At 41.6% G+C, this 13,025-nt stretch overlaps 2 protein-coding genes and 2 long non-coding RNA genes across 4 annotated transcripts in view; 2 read left to right on the top strand and 2 right to left on the bottom strand.

Moving 5' to 3' along the window:
* The window catches only part of LOC116049982 (keratin, type I cytoskeletal 13-like), a 511,520-nt gene that overhangs the window by 181,163 nt on the left and 317,332 nt on the right, over positions 1 to 13,025 (top strand). The window lies entirely within an intron of this gene.
* Positions 1 to 13,025, bottom strand: part of LOC116050016 (NACHT, LRR and PYD domains-containing protein 3-like) — a 271,266-nt gene that overhangs the window by 107,284 nt on the left and 150,957 nt on the right. The window contains 1 exon segment of the mRNA XM_035996640.1: positions 11,228 to 11,332. Within this exon segment, the coding sequence (XP_035852533.1) occupies positions 11,228 to 11,332 (105 nt within the window).
* Positions 1 to 13,025, top strand: part of LOC118494134 — an 87,252-nt gene that overhangs the window by 56,290 nt on the left and 17,937 nt on the right. The gene's annotated exons all lie outside the window — the stretch shown is intronic.
* LOC118494133 lies at positions 3,337 to 5,443 on the bottom strand. Its single transcript, XR_004896196.1, has 3 exons — positions 5,349 to 5,443; positions 5,174 to 5,220; positions 3,337 to 3,369 (listed from the first exon to the last, which is right to left on the bottom strand). It is a non-coding gene; the product is annotated as an uncharacterized LOC118494133 (long non-coding RNA).

Raw genomic sequence — 13,025 nt, 5'->3', positions numbered from 1 at the left:
GGAAGACATAAAAGCAGTTGGCTCTCAACGATAGAGCGATACGACGCCTCGGTAACTGTCACATCGCTCGTCAGCAGAGACTGCTGAAATAAGACTGCACCCCCGTAACACATTACATACGTTAAATATGAATCTGATTTGTTTTTATTGGCAGGTATCTTTACACAGACGACTGGATTCAATATAAAATAGAATAAAATATCTATTCTTTTGATGGCCAAAAAAACACAAACAACTAGTTAATGCATAGAAAATGAATCAGCAACAATTTAGCTTATTTATTTTAATCAGTGAATTTAAAACAGGTTTATGAACATATTGTGTTTTACATATTTTATAGTAATTTTCTAACATCATGAAAAATCCACAGAACCATCAATGAGGTTAATTTGTTTCTTTGTTACCCTGGCCTCCACATGAATGTAAGTTTTTCTTATGAATCGTTGCTGCTTTCTGATTAATTCAGCATAGCTTTATTTAAACACTTTTAACAGATAGAATCATAATGTGGTTTACATAAAAACATACAATATAATACATATTAAAAACTAAGTAACACAAAACAAAGGAAATTACACGTAAAAAAGTAATTCATGAAGAGCAGACAGTTTAACTGCTGTACTTCTCGAGATGTTGTCTTTCTAATCTTTATTTTGTTTGTCAAAGAGGACACTATGCTGCCAGATCTAATGGATCCATACCCACATTATTGTGTGACAATATGAACAGAGATTGACGTCTGAGAGAATCTAGTGATTGCATTAAACAGAAGTCATTTTATCGGTTGGCTTGTTTTTAATTGGCATCCGAAATCTACAGAAACCTAAACAGTTGTGGAAGACAAAACAAGTGAAAGTTTTGGATTCAGTCTGAAAAAGAGCATAGAGATAGATGGGCTTGAATGTTTAAATTGAGATGTGATTTATTGGCACAAATTATTCAAGTTTGGTCTGTAGGGTTGGGTACCTTTCGCATCTGAACCAATATCGGTACAGATACCGCAACCTGAAATTCGGTTCCGGTACCCAACGGTACCTTTCGGTACTTTCCCTCTGTAATGACAAAAACATTTTTTCAGTTTTAAAACTAATTCCAAACATATTCATCATATTTGCTTTGAACATTATGTTATTTATTTAGAATATTTTACACCGTCTTTCATTTCTTAGACACTGTAACTTTTATTCTTGTATTTGTATATTATTCTATGCTAGCCTGTTTTATTGCCATCATGACGTGGACGTTCTTAACTGCTCTTTAATGTTTCATGTAAAGCACTTTGAATCAAAAAAAAAACACAAAAATCACAAACAGACATTTAGAAAAACAGAAAAATGGGTTCAAATATTTAATTTATAATTCTTTTCTTCCTTGACACCGCCTTAAAAAATTTAATCTTTAACCTGTTTTTCCAATTTTCAGTTTTTATTCAGAGGATCAGAAATTTAGAAAATTACAAAATTGCATCTGGGCTCCAATTATTCAATACTGCAATGATATTCTCTCCCTCATTCCGCCCCCCACTCGAGTACAGCAGCCAGACCTAAAGACAGAATGAGAATGGACGACGTGTTGGAAGTCGAATATCCAAAAACATTCAGCATTCACCGAGAGATGAAATGCTTGTCAATATCCAGCACAGACTTGAATCAAGATCGCCTAGTGTCTACATCTATATTTAGTACATTGATCATCCATGTCAATCAAGTCTTCATTTGCCATCTCTGATGACTGTGTCCATATTGGGCCCATATGCAGTTTATGACCTGCATACTCCGCATAGTACACATGAGGGTTAATCTGCCTCGCTGTGCCTTCTCTCCTCATTTCAGTGTACACTGGGGTCATCTGGGCAAGTGCATGTCTGACACTTCTCTCACCTAACCGGAACCCTGCTGCTGTCAGTACACTGGTCGTCATCCTCCGCCCATACACAGGACCACTTGAGGCAGACGCGACAAGTTGATGTGTCCCTTCCCTTCCTAGTCTTGCATAATTAAGCCTGTGAATGTTGCGCTTTGTGCAAAACTTGTATAATGACGAGATGCTTGCCCCCCTGTTCAGTCCAAAGTTCTTCTGTAAGAAGTTTTGCAATTGCCCGCAAGAATAACCTAAACAAGAGTCCAAATTATATTCTCGTTATTATCCAGCGTCGACATGACTGCCCCGAGTCTTCTTGGATGCCCCCTAAACACATCCAGACACATCCAGACACACCCACAATAATAGCCAACCAATCATTGGGAGAACAAGGGATAGAATATCATTGCAGTATTGAATAATTGAAGCCCAGACGCAATTTTGTAATTTTCTAAATTTCTGATCCTCTGAATAAAAACAGAAAATTGGGAAAAAAGGTTAAAGATCCAATTTTTTTAATTTGTCAAGGCAGAAAAAATAGAAAAGATATTTTAACCCATTTTTCTGTTTTTCCAAAAATTGAACTGATAAGCGTTACACTGACCAATATCATATCACAGTGAATGGTATCTGCCTGAAGTTTTGAAAACTGTAACCATACTTGAAACCACTTTACTGGCGACGTAGTTTGCACACACATGCTTGCTCCGTCCGCAACTCTGCACGCATGTGTGTGTGTGTGTGTGTGTGTGTGTGTGTGTGTGTGTCAGAGCTCCGCTCTCTGTCAATATGCAGAGAGGACAGATAAGTGAATCGGTCCTCAGTAGTACCGACGTAATTCGGTTGGTACCCAAAAAAGTACAGAGTTCGGGACCCAACCCTATTTGTCTGTAGTGTGTGTGATGGTGAACAGACTGAACTTTGATTTCAGCAGCTGATCTTCAGTCAGTGTTTCTGTCCACAGGAGAGACTCTCAGGCCTGCAGAGGACACAGAGACACTGAGGAACCAGAGCAGACCCCAAACCCAGGATAAAGAGGCTGAGTGAATGTGGTGTTGAAGGTGTGGAGGTGGATCAGTGAGTCAGAGGAGACTGTGTAGAAGGACAGAGTGCCAGCAGGGCAGTCCGCATACACTGCTACTCTGTTAGAGACAGAGGAGGAAGTGAGGGCTGTTTCTCTGTTATTGTGCCAGACAGAGTAACCATCATCATCATCAGAGCACCTCAGACTCCAGGACTGATCATTCCCTCCAAACCTACAGTCATTACTGTTTCCTCTCCTGATTCCTCTGTAACTCACTGATATAGAAACCCTTCCTCTCCTCTCGACCTCCCAGTAACAGCGACCAGTCAGACCATTCCTACACAGCAGCTGAGGCCAGGAGTTAAATCTGTCTGGATGATCAGGATATGACTGATCCTCTCCCACATGTGTCACCTTCCTGTTGTTGTCAGACAGATTAAGGTTTCTGTGTACTGTGTTTGTGTCCAGTTCCAGTTCACAGACATCTGATTGAGAGAACAAGAGACAATACAGCTGCAGGTTATCATCTGATGATTTATTATCAACTTTACTGACAATTACTGAAAGAAAATCATTTAAACTTTCATTTTATATTCAGCTGTGAATTATGTTCAACCAACTTTAACTTCAACAATCCAGTTATAACAATTCATTAAGTTTATAAATACATCTGATGGTGCTGTACAGAGTTTTACCTGTGTAGACTGAAAACACACAATCACAACAAACAATGTTTTATTATTAAGATTCACCCTGATCACCTGCAGCTGGCTCTAAAACCATGTGTACGCTGGTCTGAAGTTGTGTGACGTGCACACCTTCTGTTTATAGAAATCCCAGTTTATGTGTGAAAGTATTTGTGGTATTTGTGCGTATGTGTCATACATCTGGTGCCAGGTCTCCATTCAGGGATGAACTGGAAGGTAAATCCACCTCAACTCACTTTATTCCACATCTTTAAGAAAAAATTTAAAATGTGAAAAAAATTATAAACGCAGCACTTTTGTTTTTGCCCTCATCTTTCATGAGCTGAACTCAAAGACCTAAGACTTTTTCTACGTACACAAAAGGCTTATTTCTCTCAAAGCACTTCTCCTTTGTGAGATAATCCATCCACCTCACAGGTGTGGCATATCAAGATGCTGATTAGACAGCATTATTATTGCACATGTGTGCCTTAGGCTGGCCACAATAAAAAGCCACTCTAAAATGTGCAGTTTTATCACACAGCACAATGTCACAGATGTTGCAAGTTTTGAGGGAGCGTGCAATTGGCATGCTGACTGCAGGAACATCCACCAGAGCTGTTGCCCATGAATTGAATGTTAATTTCTCTACCATAAGCCATCTCGAAAGGCGTTTCAGAGAATTTGGCAGTGGCATGGTATGGGCAGGCATATGTTATGGACAACAAACACAGGTACATTTTATTGATGGCATTTTGAATGCACAGAGATACCATGGCTATATTCTGAGGCCCATTTTTGTGTTATTCATCCACGACCATCACCTCATGTTGCAGCATGATAATGCACTGCCCCATGTTGCAAGGATCTGTACACAATTCCTGGAAGCTGAAAACATCCCAGTTCTTGCATGGCCAACATACTCACCAAACATGTCACCCATTGAGCATGTTTGGGATGCTCTGGATTGTATACGACTGTGTGTTCCAGGTCCTGTCAATATCCAGCAACTTCACACAGCCATTGAAGAGGAGTGGACCAATATTCCACAGGCCTAAATCAACAACCTGATCAACTCTATGCGAAGAAGATGTGTTGCACTGCGTGAGGCAAATGGTGGTCACACCAGATACTGACTGGTTTTCGTTTTTTTGAGTTCAGCTCATGAAAAATGGGGGCTAAAACAGAAGTGTTGCGTTTATAATTTTGTTCAGTGTATGTCCTGTTGTGTTTATGGCTTGTAGTTTTTTTTAAAGACTCATCAACTTAAATGTCAGAAGTACGAGTTTACAGGCAACACTTGAAGGCAACAACACTCTTCTCTAATATCAGTGACAGTCAAAAGAAATAAAGTTAGCTTTCTGTTGGCTAGACTGTAAGTAAATATATTTATTAGTTCTGTTGGATCACTTTGTTCAGTTTGTTGTGTTTGTGGATTTTAAATTGATTCATTGAGTTCTAACATCTTTTCGGTCACACTGACAGAAAACAGATCCGACTGAAACTGTGGAGAAATTCATCATCGTACTTTAGTCAAGAAAATATAAAAATCTAGTGTAACACGGAGCTGAATTCTCATGAATCAAACTTTAAACACACTCACACTTCCTCACACCAGCTCTCAGTCTCTGCAGTCCACCATGGTCTGTCCTGCCAGAAGAAACAAACTTTAAATTAACAAAACAAAACAATTAACAAAAATTAAACATGAACCAGAGTTCATCAGTTAGTGACAGACACAGTGTGAGAACTGCTGTTGTCTGTCCATCTATCCTTACCTGAGAGTGTCCAGTCTCCAGTTTGGATCCTTAAGTCCAGCTGACAGCAGCTTCACTCCTGAGTCTCCTGGATGATTGTAGCTCAGGTCCAGCACTCTCAGGTGGGAGGGGTTAAGGCACAGAGCTGAGGCCAGAGAAGTACAGCCTTCCTCTGAGACCAGACAGCCTGACAGACTGAAAACACACACACACACACACACACACACACACACACACACACACACACACACACACATGTCAGAACTCTAACAATTAGTTTCAAGTTAGTCGTGTATACCAACACAAATGGAGCATAGTGTTGGTTAAGGCAGATATTTTTCACAGCTGTGCTTGGTAGGAACACTTTGATTAAGAAGAAGTCCTAAAACTGAGCGACATGTCCCCTGTGAAGGAGGAAGGGCTGCAAGACTCGGAGGAAAACTAAACAAGTACTTTCACTTGAGCACAATATTCTAGTACTCTTCCACCTCTGTCTGACTGACACATGCAGGCCCATATAAATCTACAGCCTGTTGACCAAACGCTTTGGTCCCCTAAAATATGGGATTTGTCCATAATTCATGCGTAGTCCATTCAACATAGTTGTGAATACTACACTTTCAGTACATAATCATTAGTTCTTTTAAAATGTATTGCCAAAATAACAAATGGTGTGACTGTACAGCATACATACATATGAACCTAACTCTATATCCAAATCCACTCCATGTGCCGTGTTGCAACTATTAGGTTCCTGAAACCATTGAACCTCCACAGTGACGTCATCCATTCTCAATGAACTGATTACCTGGGGTGGGGTTATGTGTCTTGCTATGAAAGGTTTGTTCATGCAGAGTCATTCAGTTAGTGTGTCTATTAAGAAAATAAATGGACGATATAGACCACTGCTGATTCTGTCCTTATTGAATCAATGATGTCTAGCAAAATACAGTGAACAAAGACAATACACTGTTGACACGCTCCTGAGACACTAGAGGACTGGGAGCTGAGAACTGAGGACAGAGCTTCGCATCTTCTCTCTGAAAGGTTGGCCTGTAGTCAGTCCATTTAAAGCTACACTATGTAACTTTTCCTGCTTCGGTCCCCCTACAGGTTGGAAGCAGAATTGTCCATTACATTACATTGTCCAGTTCAAGATCTGGCAACCCGATCTAGCAAACTTGCACAATGTAATGTAATGGGCAATTCCACTTCCAACCTGTAGGGGGACCAAAGCGGGAAAAGTTACATAGTGTTGCTTTAAAGGGTAACTCTCACCAAAATGCAACCTACGGTCTTTTTGTGAGTCAAACTTTCATTTAAAAGCATAATTAGGACGGAATCGCACTTTTAAGATTTACCGTACTTTCGTTTCTCAGTTAAATGGCCTTTTGAATGGGAGTGCTAGGGGCACTTATGCTAGCCTCAAAATAGCTATTTTTAAAACACTAAGAAGGCTAGACCCAACATGAAACTTTGCTCCAAGTATGACCAGGGGCTCTACACCTTAACGAAAGCATTGACAACATTGTTTGTGTACCCAGAGTTTACTAAAAAGAAAAGTTTTGAACAACTGACCGTAGGTCTTGTTGTTTCTGGCCGCAGCCATTTTATCAGTCAAAAACAAACGATTTCCGAATGCAACATAGCAGGGACAAGAGTGAGGATGGAAAGCTCCTAAAGCTTAGTTCCATATAAATGCCCGGACTATTTCTTGTTTTGTCGTTATTGAAAAACAACATTGACCTCGTAGTTGAAAAAGGAGCCTCATATGGAATACGTTCATTCGCATTTGGATATCGGCTTGTTAAGACTGCTGAGGTGGTCCGAGGTGGACAAGACCTATGGTGAGTTGTTCAAAACCTTTTTAGTAAACTCTGGGTACACAATGTTGTCAATGCTTGCGTTCATGTGTAGAGCCCCTGGTGATACTTCGTGCAAAGTTTCATGTTGTGTCGAGCCTTCTTAGTGTTTTAAAAATAGCTATTTTGAGGCTAGCATAAAAGTGCCCTTAGCACTCCCATTCAAAAGGCCATCTGACCGAAAAACGAAAATACGGTAAATCTTAAAAGTGGCGATTCCGTGGCGATAAAGTTTAACTCTGGTACTTTCACAAAAAGACCCTAAGTTGCATTTTGGTGAGAGATACACTTTAATAACACATATATGAAGAAAATAACAACTCAGAGGGCCATGTTTTAATAAGTGAACACTAACCTGAGAGTTTCCAGTCTACATTGTGGACTCTTCAGTCCAGCCGACAGCTGCTTCACTCCTGAATCCTGCATGTCGTTGTTACTCAGGTCCAGCTCTCTCAGACTAGAGGACTGGGAGCTGAGAACTGAGGACAGAGCTTCACAGCTTCTCTCTGACAGGTTACAGCCACTCAACCTGAAGTGGAATCATTAATACAATTACAAATAAGTTATTTTTCTGAATGAATATAAAATCCATTTAATGTACATAGTTGTGTGTGCACGTACAGAGCTTTGTTGAAGGTTTTGACCACTGGCAGCAGCCTCAGAAGAGTCTCGTCTGAAGCAGAGTATTTCTTCAGGTCAAACACGTGCAGGTTGTTGTTACTCAGGTCCAGCTCTCTCAGACTAGAGGACTGGGAGATGAGGAATGAGGACAGAGCTTCACAGCTTCTTTCTGACAGGTTACAGCCACTCAACCTAGAAAGGATATTCAGACAGTCCATTTAATAATTGATGAATTAAGAAAAATAGAGCTTAGTAGTAATCTTTCTTTAATAAAGGTAGAGTAACCTGAGAGTTTCTAGTCTGCAGTGTGGACTCTTCAGTCCAGCCGACAGCTGCTTCACTCCTGAATCGAGCAGCTCATTGTTGCTCAGGTCCAGCTCTCTCAGACTAAAGGACTGGGAGCTGAGAACTGAAGACAGACCTTCACAGCTTCTCTCTGACAGGTTACAGCCACTCAACCTAGAAAGGATATTCAGACAGTCCATTTAATAATTGATGAATTAAGAAAAATAGAGCTTAGTAGTAATCTTTCTTTGATAAAGGTAGAGTAACCTGAGAGTTTCTAGTCTGCAGTGTGGACTCTTCAGTCCAGCCGACAGCTGCTTCACTCCTGAATCATGCAGCTCATTGTTGCTCAGGTCCAGCTCTCTCAGACTAGAGGACTGGGAGCTGAGAACTGAAGACAGAGCTTCACAGCTTCTCTCTGACAGGTTACAGCCACTCAATCTGAAGAGGAGTCAGCAATACATAAAAATAATAAACCTAACATAACATTAGACATAAGAAAACAATTTTCTGAATAAAGAAAAACTCCATTTAATCTGGATAGTTGTGTGTGCACGTACAGAGCGTTGTTGGAGGCTTTGACCACTGACAGCAGCCTCAGAAGAGCCTCCTCTGAAGCAGAGTATTTATTCAGGTCAAACACGTCCAGATCTTTTTCTGAGGACAGTAAGATGAAGACCAGAGCTGACCACTGAGCAGGAGACAGTTTATCTGTGGAGAGACTTCCTGAACTCAGGGACTGTTGGATCTGCTCCACTAGAGAACAATCATTTAGTTCATTCAGACAGTGGAACAGATTGATGCTTCTCTGTGCAGACAGATTCTTACTGATCTTCTTCTTGATGTACTCAACTGTTTTCTGATTGGTCTTTGAGCTACTTCCTGTCTGTGTCTGCAGACCTCGTAGGAGAGTCTGATTGGTCTGCAGTGAAAGACCCAGGAGGAAGCGGAGGAACAAGTCCAGGTGTCCATTTGGACTCTGTAAGGCCTTGTCCACAGCACTCTGGTAGAAACGTGTTGATTTGTCTCTGAACACTTCAGACCACCGAGAGGTTGTCTGTTCTTCTGACAGCAGGTTGACTCCAGAGTTGATGAATGTCAGATGGACATGAAGAGCAGCCAGAAACTCCTGAACACTCAGATGGACGAAGCAGAACACATTGTCCTGGTACAGTCCTCTCTCCTCTTTAAAGATCTGTGTGAACACTCCTGAGTACACTGAGGCTGCTCTGATATTGATGCCACACTCTTTTAGGTCGGATTCATAGAAGATCAGGTTGCCTTTCTGCAGCTGCTCAAATGCCAGTTTACCCAGAGACTGGATCATCTTACTGCTCTTTTTATTCCAGTGTGGATCTGTCTCAGCTCCTCCATCATACTTGATGTTCTTCACTTTGGACTGAACTACCAGGAAGTGGATGTACATCTCAGTCAGGGTCTTGGGCAGCTCTCCTCCCTCTCTGGACTTCAACATGTCCTCCAGAACTGTAGCAGTGATCCAGCAGAAGACTGGGATGTGGCACATGATGTGGAGGCTTCGTGATGTCTTGATGTGGGAGATGATTCTGCTGGCCTGCTCCTCATCTCTGAATCTCTTCCTGAAGTACTCCTCCTTCTGTGGGTCAGTGAACCCTCTGACCTCTGTCACCATGTCAACATACTCAGGAGGGATCTGATTGGCTGCTGCAGGTCGTGTGGTTATCCAGAGGCGAGCAGAGGGAAGCAGTTTCCCCCTGATGAGGTTGGTCAGCAGCACACCCACTGAGGTGGACTCTGTAATATCAGTCAGGATCTCACTGTTGTGGAAGTCCAGAGGAAGTCGACACTCATCCAGACCGTCAAAAATGAACACGACCTCTTCAAACCTGCAGATTCCTGCTTCTTTGGTTTCACTAAAGAAGCGATCAACAAGTTCCACCAAGCTGTACTTTTTCTCTTTCAGCACATTCAGCTCTCTGAAGGTGAATGGAAATGTGAACTGGATGTCCTGGTTGGCTTTGTCTTCAGCCCAGTCCAGAGTGAACTTCTGTGTTAAGACTGTTTTCCCGATGCCAGCCACCCCCTTTGTCATCACTGTTCTGATTGGTTCATCTCTTCCAGGTGGGGTTTTAAGGATGTCTTCTTGTCTGATTGTTGTTTCTGGTCTGTCTGGTTTCCTGGATGCTGTTTCAATCTGTCTGACCTCATGTTCATCACTGACCTCAGCAGTCCCTCCCTCTATGATGTAGATCTCTGTGAACATCTGATTCAGAAGGGTTGGATTTCCTGCTTTAGCAATCCCCTCAAACACACACTGGAACTTCTTCTGCAGCTTAGATTTGAGTTTACGCTTACCACCTGCAGCAAGACTTCCTGAATGAACACACAACAAAGTAGATCATCAAAGAACATTTTTCAACATATCATTTGTGTATATGAATATGGTTTGATAAATATCTTGAGACATTAGTAAATGTCCCATTTGTCCAGCATGTTAAATCTTTAGAGAAATCCTCTTACTGTTCTGCAGACAGTCAGCCAGCTCCTCCTGCTTCATTCTCCTCAGGAAGTGCAGTGTGATCTTCAGAAATGCCTCTCTGCTACTCCTCCTCTGCTCTTCATCATCACCGCCCAACACCCCATCCTCCCTCTTACTCTCTAAGCATTCTGGGTAATCTGGAGTCAGAACCTTCTGGATCTTCTTCAGCTCGTTCTTCACAAAAGTGACAATGTCTTCCTCCAGCAGCTGGAACAGAAGATTATATGAATGACAAATCAAACTGAAATCATGGAAGCAAACATCAGATCCATGTTGGACAGTTTGACAATCCACTGGTCTAAAAAGTGCAGCATGGAGATGATTGTGAACAGAATAGATGTAAAAGTCGTTGTTCTACATGTACAGACCATAAATATGGAGTCCAGGTGTGTTTGATGCTGCTGGGCAGACTGACCACTGGGAACCTCTGAGCTCTCCTGGTCCACTCTGTGGAGGAATCAGGAAGAATTAGCTCACATTATGTCTGTCCACACAGAGACAAACACAAGGTCAAGGTCCATGTAGTGATAATTGGATGTTAACAGTGAATCAGAGGACTCCCTGTAGTGGTAAACGTTTACTAGTCCTGCTGATATTCAGATTGAAATCCTCACCTTTGATCAACAGAGTGGCGTCCATCTTTGAAGACTAGAGGATAATCCATAGACCTGTCACTCTTCATGGACACACAGCTGGGTTCAGCTTCTTCCAGATTCCTCCTGATAGAAACACAAGATATATTCTGCACTGCACCCACAACACACTGCGACAAAACCAGTCAGTGGTTTAATACATCGTCCGAACAGTATCTTTGTATCCAGGTAGTTATTGGTCACATTGTATATGATCCTTGAGCAATATTTAATTTAGACATGTTTTAAAGCTGTAGTCAGTGCAGTGTACAGCACAGTTTTGAAAATTATGCAGTGGGGTGACCATGATGGTGGAAGAGTAATGCTAATGTCTAATAAGAATTATATGTGCGAGGACTTACAAATGGCAGAACTAGATTGGTAGCCCTCAACAGTGTTGTAGCTACTCAAGATGTGTTTTGGTCTCATCTTGGTCTCTCCCAAAGGATTTTATAAGACCGATCAAGACTTAAGTGCCTAAACATTGTCTGATATATTTGTGTTTACATAAACATTAGCTAATGTCAGCTCCGAAATGTCTGAACACAATTTATAGTTACGTACTTTTTGTCTTGTTTAAAATTAATAGCATCATCCTTCGACCAGTCACTCTTAAAGGACACACAGCTGGGTCCAGGTCCAGGTCCAGGTCCAGGTCCGGGTCCAGGTCCAGGTCCGGGTCCATGTCCATGTCTGTACTGCTTCCCTGGGCTGAAACACAACACAGATATTTGAGTGTTTATAATGATGGTGGAGTGATCTGAGTGGTGGACAGTTAGAGATGGGCCTCTCACCTCTGAGCTTTGGTCTGGCTGTCATGTTCCCCACACAGAGTGGTTTTAGAGGGAGGGACTCCCTCCTCTCTGTCCTCACACTGACTCATAGCAGAGTCCACACCGTCATCTGGAGAGGAAACACTGAGAGAAGCAGTCCAATCATTCATCAGCACATCATCACTCATTCATCCCTCACATAATTTCTCCTGGAAAAAAAGCTAAATATCAGCAGCTGGTCCTCTGATTGGCTGCTTCTCTCTGTTTCATATCAGTGTCAGTTGAATCCTTTTGGCTTGTTGGACTGTTACTCAGACCAGGCGTGTAGTCAGTAATGGGCCAGGGCGGCACTGGCCTGCCCACTTTACTCACTGGCCCGTCCAGCCAAGCTTGATCAAAATACGTTTTCTTGTGAAAAATATTCAAAAGTATGTAAAAGTAAGAAAATGTAACAGAAATATGTGTACTGTGTATGTTTAATGTGTCTTTTCTTCTGATTAAAACAAAAGATTTAAACCATAGAATAAGGATAAAACAATTAGGACGCCTTCGGAATGTAGTTGGTTGCTATGGTAACAACAGGCAGATTCTCCGCTGCTTCAGCAGCTAACGTTAGCTAGCTGGCTTTTTACACAATGTACCATGGATGTTTTAAGCAATGAACTGTTAAAAGTTACCATGACAACAATGGCTTCTCTTTAAAGTGGAATGGACAGTTTTCTTGGATGGAATCCATTGTAAATAAGGACAAGCTTTTCTGCAGCATGTGCAGACATTTCCCCAGCGGAGCTGAAAGCCCATCAGCGAGAGAGGAGGCCCTCACAGAGGTAACATTAAGTCAAATGTGTTTCATGCTTCTTGCGTTATTATTTAAGTAACCTAGTAACCTTCCTATTTAGTAATAAATCATGAACACTGATGATGGCTTCTAGCTGAAACACGTTTGTGTTTTGCCACATCTGTGTGCCACATTTATCTGTGAGTGACGTAGTTTTTATTTTTTATTT

The sequence above is a fragment of the Sander lucioperca genome, chromosome 21, assembly GCF_008315115.2.
Source record: "Sander lucioperca isolate FBNREF2018 chromosome 21, SLUC_FBN_1.2, whole genome shotgun sequence".
Taxonomy (NCBI): domain Eukaryota; kingdom Metazoa; phylum Chordata; class Actinopteri; order Perciformes; family Percidae; genus Sander; species Sander lucioperca.
Note: the sequence above shows the minus strand (reverse complement) of the source record. Positions and strands in the feature narration are given on the sequence as shown.